General features: G+C 40.1%; 1 protein-coding gene across 2 annotated transcripts in view; it reads left to right on the top strand.

Annotated features, from left to right (window-relative positions):
- Positions 1-13529, top strand: part of egln1a (egl-9 family hypoxia-inducible factor 1a) — an 86082-nt gene that overhangs the window by 69717 nt on the left and 2836 nt on the right. For both annotated transcript variants that reach the window (XM_061910650.1, XM_061910648.1), the window contains one exon: positions 1602-1738. In XM_061910650.1, the coding sequence (XP_061766634.1) occupies positions 1602-1738 (137 nt within the window). The remainder of the gene's footprint in view (positions 1-1601; positions 1739-13529) is intronic.

Below are 13529 nucleotides of genomic sequence, written 5' to 3'. Positions count from 1 at the left end.
TTAGTATCAATAATAATAATGATGGATTAATCTGCATCCAAGCGTTGATTTTGACAGCCCTAAAAAGCCTCTTTTTTCTTTTTCTTTCTTTGGTTGTACCTTGGCAGCACGGTGTTGCAGGGGTTAGGGCGTGTGCCTCACAATACAAAGGTCCTGATTAGTCCTGAGTTCAATCCTGGGCTCGGGAAATTTCCTTGACTGCGTGGGTTCCCTACGGGTAGTCCGGCTTCCTCCCACCTCCAAAGACATGCACCTGGGGATAGGTTGATTGGCAACACTAAATTGGCCCTAGTGTGTGAATGTGAGTGCGAATGTTGTCTGTCTATCTGTGTTGGCCCTGCGATGAGGTGGCGACTTGTCCAGGGTGTACACCGCCTACCGCCCGAATGCAGCTAAGATAGGCTCCAGCGACCCCAAAAGGGACAAGCTGTAGAAAATGGATGGATGGATGGTTGTACCTTGGCAGCACGGTGGCACTGGTTAGTACATGTGCCTCACAATACAAAGGTCCTGATTACTCCTGAGTTCAATCCCGGGCTCGGGAAATTTCTGTGTGGAGTTTGCATATTCTCTCCGTGACTGCGTGGGTTCCCTCCGGGTACTCCGGCTTCCTCCCACCTTCGAAGACATGCACCTGGAGATAGGTTGATTGGCCACTCTAAATTGGTCCCAGTGTGTGAATGTGAGTGTGAATGTTGTCTGTCTATCTGTGTTGGCCCTGCGATGAGGTGGCGACTTGTCCAGGGTGTACCTCGCCTACCGTCTGAATGCAGCTGAAATAGGCTCCGACACCCCCCGCGACCCCAAAATATACAAGCGGGTGAAAATGGATGGATGGATGGATGGTTGTACCTTCAGCTCCCTGTGACTTATTCAAAGGCAATTCGACTGGTAAGGCAGATCTTCTCCAAAATATCACACTTGAATACAAATCAAACACAAATAAGATGAGTCATAACTCCATTATGTAATATATCCTTCAGTTTAACTTCAGCTAGATATTTAAAAAAAGACACCCCCCTGCTGCATGTTTTTACCAAGCTGTGTTGACATATGCCATGTCCCACCAAATCTATTGTCCCTTGTTAAAAAAAAAGATCAAAATTAAAAAACATTTTGAGCCGTGCGTGTGAAGAAAGGATCCTATCATATCAGCTGTGTGAGAGTTTGTACGGCACGCTTGCAGCAATCTGCTTTTTCACTCTCCAGGTCCTTTATCCCGCCACTGCAGTTTTCCTGTGGGTTATTCTTCCTATCCCTCCACAGGAAAGCCGTCCCCCGCTGCTGTTTCCTATCCTGAGCTTTCCTCCTAGCCCCTGGAGCTGTCAGACAACCCTTTCCCCTTACATTGTCGTCCAGTTGAAGCGGTTCTGGGATATCTCAGATCTTTTTATGAGCTCCTTTTAAGGCTACGTCATCTCCCCGCTATGCGATGTGACCTTTTTAACTTGGACAAACGTAATACAAATCCAACAGTTGGCACGTGCGCTCTGCAGGGGCTCTGCTTCATGTTCTCTGCTTTGGCTCTGTCCTTACCTTGCTGTTTTGTGCCGATGTGTAAACATAATCGAAGTGTTTTCTTCTTTGTTCTGCTCTTCCAGGAACACGGTGGCCTTCTACGAATCTTCCCAGAAGGAAAGGCCCAGTTTGCTGACATAGAACCCAGATTTGATCGTCTCCTTTTATTTTGGTCAGACAGAAGAAACCCCCATGAGGTTCAACCCGCCTTTGCCACCAGGTGAGCATGGTCATAGTTAGGCCTTTTGCACCAGTTTATGGTAACTTAGGTTCCTGAAACAAAAAACTTCTCGTGGCTTCCTGTGGATTGTGTAAATGACATATGGTGGAACCTCGATTTATGATCGACTCTGTTTGCAACATTTGCGGTTTACGAACCTTTACATCGCTCCAAATATGCGAACCATCTCCTGGCATACGAATGCCTCATTCATTCATTTATTCGTTCATTTTGCGTGCCGCTGGAAGTCTCAGGGGGCTGCCATTTTGATGACATCACTTCCTGTACACACGGGCACCGCCTTTTTGGAGAGTCGAACCCTCCTATTCACATCCTGTTAACATAGTCATTACACGGTCTTAACCGCTTTAGCATGTTTCTTTTCTCGTCAATCACAGAGTCCAAAAAGCCAACAAACAAGCCTGGAAAGAAAAAGAGAATTGTGGACTTGAAAAGGACTATTTGCGACGAGCACCGTAGTGGTGCACGGTACAAAAATTATTTTGATACATTTGGATAATTTTCTAAATAAAGGGGACCACAAACAATTGCATTATTGGCCTTATTTTAACAAAATATCTTAGGATACATTAAAACATGTATTTCTTATTGCAAGTTTGTCCTGAAATATAATAGTGAACATACAAGACAACTTGTCTTTTATTAGTAACAAACAAACATCCATCCATCCATCCATTTTCTACCGCTTATTCCCTCTGTGGTCGTGGAGGGAGCTGGTGCCTATCTCAGCTACAATCGGGCGGAAGGCGGCTCTACACCCTGAACAAATCGCCATCTCATCGCAAAACAAAGTCTTCTATTTAGTCTGCTGACATATGCAGTAGCATATTGTGTCATTTTCCATTCTATTCCATCCATCCATCCATTTCCTACCGCTTATTCCCTTTTGGGGTCGCAGGGGGCGCTGGCGCCTATCTCAGCTACAATGGGGCGGAAGGCAGAGTACACCCTGGACAAGTCGCCACCTCATCGCAGGGCCAACACAGATAGACAGACAACATTCACACTCACATTCACACACTAGGGCCAATTTAGTGTTGCCAATCAACCTATCCCCAGGTGCATGTCTTTGGATGTGGGAGGAAGCCGGAGTACCCGGAGGGAACCCAGGCAGTCACGGGGAGAACATGCAAACTCCACACAGAAAGATCCCGAGCCTATTATTTTGTCAATATTATTAAGGACAAGTGGTAGAAAATGAATTATTAATCTACTTGTTCATTTACTGTTAATATCTGCTTACTTTCAACATGTTCTATCTACTTTTCAGATGCGGTATAGTACCGAATATGATTCATTAGTGTCGCGGTACTATACTAATACCGCTATACCGTAAAACCCTAGTGCACCCATTGCTGAATTGGCTCACATATACGGAAGGAACACATCCACATTTGTAACCATTGTAAATAAGGACGTGTATATGGTTGCTGACTTTGCCAAAAGGGTTAAATATCTTACCAAGAACAGAGAGAGAGAGAGGGTGTAAAACCAAGCCAAAAAAGAGTTGCTCGTTTGAATAGATGAACAGCAGCTAGCAAGTGAGCATTTCTAAGGCTGTCATTTGCATGAAGGCTCGCCATTTATACGGCGGCTTGATGTCCAGAGATGGTCACTTTGGAACCAGCGCGGAAAAACAATTTAGGAGAAGCCGTGGGTGCATTAAAACGTTTAAAAAGAGGACGTGTCGGGACAAAAGCTGATGAAGTACTTACTCAAAAGTTTGTGTTAACGCTATCAGAATCAGAATAAGAAATACTTTATTAATCCATGAGGGGAAATTAACATTTTCAGCCCAATCGCATTCAATATCAGACAAACATTAAAGGGAGACAGAACAGGATCGCTGACGGGTCTGCCAACTTCCGGCACCCTGATTTAAAAAATGCCACAAATATTCGGTGACTCCGAAACAAGGTAAATCTAGTCATGTTGGTTTGACTGGAACCGGGTGGCCAGGGCAAGTCACTCGGGGCCGCACAGACGCAAAGTTGTATGAAGGTGAGCCCGCCCGGCACCCTGATTTAAAAAATGCCACAAATATTCGGTGACTCCGAACCAAGGTAAATCTTGTCATGTTGGTTTGATATATATACAGTGTGTGTATATGTATATATATAGTATATATATATATATATAGTATATATATATATATATATATATATATATATATATACACATATATACAGTCGTGGTCAAAAGTTTACATACACCTGTAAAGAACATAATGTCATGGCTGTTTTGAGTTTCCAATAAATTCTAAAAGTCTTATTTTTTTGTGATAGAGTGATTGGAGCACATACTTGTTGTTCACAAAAAACATTCATTAATTTGGTCACATGTTCAGTAGACCCATAATAATTCATAAAAGAACCAAACTTCATGAATGTTTTTTGTGACCAATGTGCTCCAATCACTCTATCACAAAAAAATAAGAGTTGTAGAAATTATTGGAAACTCAGGACAACCATGACATTATGTTCTTTACAGTATATGTAAACATTTTACCGCGACAGTATACATTACAGGCCAAAAGTTTGGACACACCTTCTCCTCATTCAATGCAATTTCTTTATTTTCATGACTATTTACATTGTAGATTGTCACTAGAGGCATCAAAACTAGGAATGAAAGTGGAGTTATATATTAGACAAAAAAGGTGAAATAACTGAAAACATGTTTTATATATTTTAGTTTCTTCAAAATAACCACTCTTTGCTCTTATTACTGCTTTGCACACTCCTGGCATTCTCTTGATGACCTTCACGCACAACTGTGAAGTGAAAACCATTAAGATGACTACCTCTTGAAGCTCATCAAGAGAATGTCAAGAGTGTGCGAAAAAGTAATCAGATTAAAGGGTGGCTATTTTGAAGAAACTAGAATATAAAACATTTCTTCAGTTATTTAACCTTTTTTGGTTAAGTACATAACTCCACATGTTTTCATTCATAGATTTGATGCCTTCAGTGACAGTCTACAATGTAAATAGTCATGAAAATTGAATGAGATGTGTCTTAACTTTTGGCTTGTACTGTATGTATATATGGAGATATATATATATATATATATATATATATATATATATATATATATATATATATTCATTTATTTTAATTTATATATTTATGAATATATATGTGTTTGTTTATTATATATATATATATATATATATTTTTTTTTTTTTTAAATGGTAAGTGGGTTGTACTTGTATAGCGCTTTTCTACCTTCAAGGTACTCAAAGCGCTTTTATACTACTTCCACATTCACTCATTCACACACTGATGGAGGAAGCTGCCATCCAAGGCGCTAACCAGCACCCATCAGTAGCAAGGGTGAAGTGTCTTGCTCAGGAGACAACGGACGTGACGAGGTTGGTATTAGGTGGGGATTGAACCAGGGACCCTCGGGTTGCGCACGGCCACTCTTTCACTGCGCCACGCCGTTTTAATTAATTAATTTATTTTTTACTAAAATATGGACTTAAAGTCTTAGTATTAACTACACCACTAATAATTAATTTGCACAATGCAGTTTTTGCTGACAAACAAAATAAATAAATAACTTTTGAAAACTTCACACCAAATAAGCGTACCAAATTAGAACTGAAAACCGTGGCCCAAAGCCAAGGTATGGATCGTATTGTTGGTTCCCTGTACCATTGCACTCGAGAGCTCAAACATGAAAAATGCAGATCAACTATAAAATACCTTCCATCCATCCATCCATCATCTTCTGCTTATCTGAGGTCGGGTCGCAGGTGCAGCAGCCTAATCATGGAAGCCCAGACTTTCCTCTCCCCAGCCACTTTGTCCAGCTCTTCCCGGGGGATCCTGAGGCGTTCCCAGGCCAGCCGGGAGACATAGACTATAAAATACATTGCACCACATATACATTTACGTTTATGCCTTCCTCCAGTTACGGATATTAATAGTACCTCAGCTCACGACCTCCATTGGTTGCATGATGGAGCTCGAAACTCTTGTATCTCGAGTTGTTGGGCCATTAAAATAAATTGAAATAAAACAAAAAGGTGCTTGGCCCTATACTTTAAAAATCCATCCATCCATCCATTCATTTTCTACCGCTTATTCCCTTTGAGGTCGCGGGGGGCGCTGCCGGCGATGGCGCCTATCTCAGCTACAATCGGGCGGAAGGCGGCGCACACCCTGGACAACTCGCCACCTCATCGCAGTAATTTTAAAATGTCTTCAAAAAATATTTTTACAATTGTTTGGGAAAACAGTAGAATGTACTACGAACAACTGCAGTCATTTTATGAAGTAATGTAAAGATAATGTACAGCATTTACTTTGGAGAGCAACCATGGTGAAGTTGGTTTCATGTTGGTTATAGTGCCTTCACCTTCATACTTACAAAAGTAGTTCACCCTCACTATGCCCGGACTGCTTTGTCATGGTGTGAGGAGCTCACACGAGACGTGTCGCTCCAATTGCTGGCAGTTCATACTTGAAAGTATATATATATATATATATATATATATATATATATATATATATATATATATATATATATATATATATATATATATAATCCCCTGAAGAGCAGGGAAAAATACAGAGACTTTTTCATCCTTACAAGGCTGTTTCCCAGGTGTCCCTGCTCTTCAGGGGATTGGGCAGCACGGTGGAGGAGGGGTTAGTGCGTGTGCCTCACAATACAAAAGTCCTGAGTAGTCGGGTTGAATCCCGGGCTCACGATCTTTCTATGTGGAGTTTGCATGTTCTCCTCGTGACTGCTTGGGTTCCCACCAGGAGCAGGAGCATGATCAAAACGCACACAATACTGGGAGAAGAAAATGCAAATCTAATCATTTAGCACGCGCAATATAATTTATTAACTCTCATCACCGTTTTGCGATCACTATTATGCGTTTTATTTAGCACGTGTCAGGAGGAAGTGCAAACTGACAGTTCCACACACGGCTGCAGAATCTGTGCAGGTGCTGTACAGACAGACGATGGACGGATGAGAATCCTTCGTCCTACGTCTGTGTCAACATTTTGGACGGTCAAAAATAAGAAATATTAGACATGTATATTCAGAAATTTCTTTTTAACATATTACTGATGCTGGATGATTTATGGCAGCAGTTCTCAAATGGGGGTACGCGTACCCCTTGGGGTACTTGAGGTTATGCCAAGGGGTACGTGACATTTTTTTTTAAATATTCTAAAAATAGCAACAATTCAAAAATCCTTTATAAATATATTTATTGAATAATACTTCAACAAAATATGAATGTAAGTTCATAAACTATGAACAAAAAGACTACAATGCAGTTTTGAGTGTTGACAGCTAGAATTTTTGTGGACATGTTCCATAAATATTTATGTTAAATATTTCTTTTTTTTGTGAAGAAATGTTTTGAATTAAGTTCATGAATCCAGATGGATCTCTATTACAATCCCCAAAGAGGGCACTTTAAGTTGATTACTTCTATGTGCTGAAATCTTTATTTATAATTGAATCACTTGTTTATTTTTCAACAAGTTTTTAGCTATTTTCATATCTTTTTTTGCAAATAGTTCAAGAAAGACCACTACAAATGAGCAATATTTTGCCCTGTTACACAAATTAATAAATCAGAAACTGATGACATAGTGCTTTATTTTACTTATTTGTCTCTTTTTATTCAACCAAAAAAGCTTTGCTCTGATTAGGGGGTATTTGAATTAAAAAAATGTTCACAGGGGGTACCACACTGAAAAAAGGTTGAGAACCACTGATTTATGGGGCTGATTTAAATTAAGTTAGATAATTTGTTGTGGTGTCTATTGGAGGGTTTTTTTAATGGTATTTTTTTTAATATAGGAACTATATTGCTAATGTGCTGGTGATGCGTTCCACTGCCTAGCGCACAAAATTATGTGTCAGTGTGCATATGTTTCTGTTGTCCAGATTGCGATTCAGAAAAGGTGTTACATATTATACAGTAGATGTGTGCTGCTGGTTCAACAAACTGTGCAAAGGGAGGAGCATGATAACATGAATGTGCAGTAAATTAGGGTGTCTCTGACCTGTATGCATACAAAATCCTCACTTAAATAAGGCGGTCTGCACCACTTTTCAATCGCACATGTAGTGTGAGTAGATCACACGCAACATGCCCGCTATTTTATTTTTTACACACCTTGTTGAATGCATGGTATTTGACTCATAGTAAATCAGGCCCTGAGACTTAATGAGTTAATAACACTCTTGAATTGTTTGTAATGTTCTGGCATGTGAAATATCTGCGAAAACAGGGAAATCCGCATTTTTAAACATGCATTTTCGCATCAAATATCACTTCCGCGTTTTTTTAATGAAATATTAAAAAAAAGGGATTAAAACAAAATTTGTTGAACACGCCTCAGCCACAGTTACGCGTTGTTCCTCCTGTCTAAACGCTGCACTGAATTCCAGGACAGGAAGACAATCATGAGCACATAGTTAGCATCATCAAAGACAAGCTAACTTATTCCCCGCCTGCATGCACTCTCCGAGCCACGCTGTTGACAGCTTTCTGCTTGGCTGCTAACTAGATTTGGATGATTATAATCAAGGGATATATTATTTATTTATTCACTGTTCTGTTACAGACAACAAGGAAATGGGATAAAATTGCTGTGGAATGAAAAGGGGTAGGATGAAATAAGCTCAGCTTCTTCCTACTCCTTTTCGGACGTGCTGTAATGAAACAACTGGAAATTTGTGATGCATTACATTGTATTGTATGCATGTTGGAAATAAACTGAAACAGAATTGATTTGAACTGAAACACTGTTAGATCCCAGCCAGTTGTAGTTCTTGAGTATGTATTAGTAGCCAGCGGTAAGGTATATTTTTGACATAATGGATGTAAACAAAGGTCACAATTACGGAAGTATATTACCCGAGGGGGCGTGGCTATAGGATAGATTTGCCAAACGACAACGTTTTCTGAGTTCTTTGCAGGCATGTTATATCATTTTGTCAAAAAGACAGCCAAAAGAGGTTGATAGATGAGAATAATTTAAAAGGTAAAATATAGTCTAGAAATGTAGCCATTCCTTCCATCCATTTCTACCGCTTGTCCCTATGATTGCTGCCTTTGGTAAAAGCTTAACTCTTTTAGGTTTTGATCACATATGCTTTCTTTTATTTAGACTCGCCGAATTGGTGCTTTCCAAAACACACAAACGTGATTAAAAAAAAAAAAAAAATATCAAGCTAATACTTAAATGGGAAATAATAATCGTGTAAAGTATATCAAACAAACCTTTAACGAAGTGATCACTGCGAACTTATGTATTCTTCGACTCTGCTCCCTTGGACTAGAGTGTGAGCTGCATGCTTTTCTTGTCGTTGTTTCGTAAAATATTGCACTCTTACGCCCTTTTTGATTACCTCTTGAAAAACTCTGAAGAAACGTTTATCCTTTTTGTGATCTGAACGACTCGTACAGCCAGAAACAACACAAACAAACGCCTTTTTTTCCTGTGAAAAAGGCTAAAGTCGCCGAGAACAGAGCATTGAAAACAGAGCTAGCAGGTTTTTAATTGGCGGGACTTGAGTCGGAAGTGACATTAGTATAATCCAAGCAATATAGCCAACGGCACTGCGTTGTGGAAAATGGTAGAAAATCCAAAGCCGTCAGTGAGTTTATCAAAGTGCGGTTATCAATCACGGTTCATCGATAATTGTACTTAAAACAGTAATACTAACCATTGACTTTTACGGCAGTTATCGTTAATACCGTTATTGTTTACATCCCTAATTTATATTAACATTGATCCACACAACACGCAGTCATGAACCGTATTTCTTGATTATCACGATTGTGATCTTAACTAAGATAAAGAGTAATAATATTCATCAAAAACAGAGTGGCCATTGATTCTGTGCTGTCATAAGATCTGGTGGGAGAATTTGACATTGAAGTCACCTTGTATGGTAGCATGAGGGCTATAGATAGTGCTGATGGTGACGTGTGTCACTCAGCTGATTGCTTAATTGTGTTCCTGAGAGGGAAACTGCACTTTTTTTAATTTTGCCTATCGTTCACAATAACTACTCAGTCGCCTACAGGTTGGAGTGTCCGCCCTGACATCGGTAGGTTGGGAGTTCAAACCCCGGCCAAGTCATACCAAAGACTATAAAAAAAAATGGGACCCATTACCTCCTTGCTTGGCACTCAGCATCAAAGGTTGGCATTGGGGGTTAAATCACCATAAATGATTCCCGGGCACGGCCCCGCTGCTGCCCACTGCTCCCCTCACTTCCTAGGGGGTGATCAAGGGGATGGATCAAATGCAGAGGACAAATTTCACCACACCTAGTGTGTGTGTGTGTGTGACAATCATTGGTACTTTAACTTTAACTTTAAATGGTAAATGGGTTGTACTTGTATAGCGCTTTTCTACCTTCAAGGTACTCAAAGCACTTTGACACTACTTCCATATTCACCCATTCACACACACATTCACACACTAATGGATTGGGACCCATTGCCTCCTTGCTTGGCACTCAGCATCAAGGGTTGGAATTGGGGGTTAAATCACCAAAAATGATTCCCGGGCGCGGCCACCGCTGCTGCCCACTGATCCCCTCACCTCCCAGGGGGGTGAACAAGGGGATGGGTCAAATGCAGAGGGTAATAGATAGATAGATAGTACTTTGATTCCCTCAGGAGAGTTCCTTCAGGAAAATTTAAATTTCACCACACCTAGTATGTATGTGACAATCATTGGTACTTTACTTTATTATGAAAGCCAAAAACACATCTTTAAAAAAAATAATAAAGATGATAAATGCTTGAAAGATGCGGCTGATGGGAGTCACCCATCCCTCTAAAACAACTTCAAAACCCCCATCAATGCTTTGTATACACACTGCAAGTCTATATATATATATAAAATATAGTAACAGACACGTTCATAACCATATGTAATAGTTACAATATTTACCATATTTTGGTAATTTTAATCATTGCCGGAACCAATTATTGGCGCATTTATTTCTGTTTCCATAGCAGCGCATGTCTCACTTCTGGCAACAACCCCTTCCGGGTACAAACACGCAACTGTGTTCTAATCCTCAATTCAGTAACAAACAACAAAGACAACTATTTTTGGACAAATGAGGATTCACAACCTTATCTTTTTGAATCTGAATTTGTGGTGGATTTACTACTGCTCATGGGGCGGTATAGCTCGGTTGGTAGAGTGGCCGTGCCAGCAACTTGAGGGTTGGAGGTTCGATTCCCGCTTCCGCCATCTAGTCACTGCCGTTGTGTCCTTGGGCAAGACACTTACCCGCCTGCTCCCAGTGCCACCCACACTGGTTTAAATGTAACTTAGATATTGGGTTTCACTATGTAAAGCGCTTTGAGTCACTCGAGAAAAGCGCTATATAAATATAATGCACTTCACTTATAGAAGTCAGCACAAATGAAGAGTGAGACGTTTGAACAGACGGAAGTCGAGGGAGTGAGGTGAAAGTGAATCGAAGCTGCAAAATCTGGAACTTGAAGCCATGTTACTTCTACATAAATGGAGTGCTTACCCAAAAAACGTCTCCGGCCAGTAGGACCAAACAGAAAACTGTCCATTGAGTGAGTCACTTTATTATTGATCATGAAACACGCAGTATAGCTGTATAGTGAGATGTGTACAAACAAAACATGAACAGTGCGCTAATACTTTAAAGATACTGTGATATGATTGTTCATGTTTTTCAATCAGCACAGATTGGTGTCTTTTCATTGCATTGTGCATTACCAACTCAAAGGTGTTTCATGCTGACACAGCTTATCTCTTGCAGTAGTTAACCTTTACGGCTAATAACGTAACACGCCGATGTGCTACGAGACAAAAATAGTTTGCTCTTATAATAACATTGTCGCTACAGTTTGGTTATTAAACAGGTTACGGAACCAAAATGAAGTATTGGTGATGGTTTTTGAATGCATTCTTGAAGTGATTTAAAGGTAGAATTGATTGCTCCCATTAGCTGCATTGCTAGTCACTAAAATGAGACAATTTTTTATATGTTAAAAAGCAGGGGGAAAAACAACCTTTTGTCTTCTTGTCCTCTATAACAGTGGTCCCCAACCGTGGCCCGATTGGTACCGGGCCGCAGAATAATTTTTTATTCATTTTTATTTAAAAAAAAATATATGTATATATTTTTATTTTTTATTTTTTATTAAATCAACATAAAAAACACAGTATACACTTACAGTTAGTGCACCAACCACAAAAACCTCCCTTTTTTATGACAAAAACGTCCCTTTTTCATGAGAGAGAAAAAAAAAAAAAGGTTCCCCGCCCCCCCGGGCCGTGAGACAAATTATTAAGCGTTGACCGGTCCGTGGATACAAAAAGGTTGGGGACCACTGCTCTATAAAGATTGTGAGCAAAATTCCCCCCAAAAAGTGCAGTTCCCCTTTAAGACTTGGCAAACAAAGGGCTAAAACTTGAGCATGTCTTTTTTTATTTTCAATAATGGAGCTGACATTATTTACCTGATTGGTCAAATATTACAATTCCATTCTTATTCTTTTTTTAGCTATGACATTATTTAGCCGTCTTAAACTAATGAGCTCCAATCTGCAAATTTCACCTAGTCTATCTTTTTTTATTGACAGTCCAACAAACGATCATTAAAATCATCCTCATATTCATGAATTATTAAGCATTGACCTTTTCCAGAATATTGCTGGAGGAGTTGTGCACACAATTCACTGCAGGTGGGATTTATAATGAGAAGACTCCGCACAGGTGTGCACAGCATGCTTAGGATATTTTCTTGCGTATGTAAATTCTGATATTAATGAGGCTGCAGCTTCACGGTGGCGGAGGGGTTAGTGTGTCTGCCTCACAATTCGAAGGTCCTGAGTAGTCCTGGGTTCAATCCCGGGCTCGGGATCTTTCTGTGTGGAGTTTGCATGTCCACCCCGTGAATGCGTGGGTTCCCTCCGGGTATTCCATCTTTCAAAGACATGCACCTGGGGATAGGTTGATTGGCAACACTAAATTGGCCCTAGTGTGTAAATGTGAGTGTGAATGTTGTCTGTCTATCTGTGTTAGCCCTGCGATGAGGTGGCGAACTTGTCCAGGTTTTACCCCGCCTTCCGCCTAATTGTACCTGAGATAGGCGCCAGCGCCCCCCGCGACCCCAAAGGGAATAAGCGGTACAAAAATGGATGGATGGATGGATGAGGCTGCAATGTTTTGGAATGGAATCTATGCACAGTTTTAGATTTGAGGCTGCAGGACAGTAAGAAAGCCATCCTCAGCTGGGCCTGGCGTAGTTAAATTACTCATGCATAAGCGCACAAGTGCTCACTCAATGTGAGCATGTCTTATAACACAGGGAGAGGTAGAATTTGGTTAGTGATGTTCTAGACATGGTTTTAGGTCAATTATTGCTGATTATTCCCTATTATCCCTGTAACCAAGTTATTATATATCATGAACAAGAATTGTGGTCTACCAAGTATTATTATGCCCTTTAGTATTCATAAACCGTGTCCTACTCAGAGAATGTATTTACTTATGATCAAATTGGATCAAAGATACTTAACAGTTTTACATTTGTATATTTAAGGCTGCTAAATGATCCAGTACTAGTGTGATGATTGTATGTAAATAATGTAGAGCTGTTGTTTAGTTTTGAATGTGCTGTTATTTGTCCTGTATCAATGTGCGCATTTCCTTTTGCCTTAACCTCTTAAGACCCAGGCTGTTTACATGCTTTTTTTTTTAATGTCTCTTTGCTATTT

Source organism: Nerophis ophidion, linkage group LG09 (assembly GCF_033978795.1).
Source record: "Nerophis ophidion isolate RoL-2023_Sa linkage group LG09, RoL_Noph_v1.0, whole genome shotgun sequence".
Classification (NCBI taxonomy): domain Eukaryota; kingdom Metazoa; phylum Chordata; class Actinopteri; order Syngnathiformes; family Syngnathidae; genus Nerophis; species Nerophis ophidion.
This window is presented reverse-complemented; position numbering and strand designations above follow the sequence as displayed.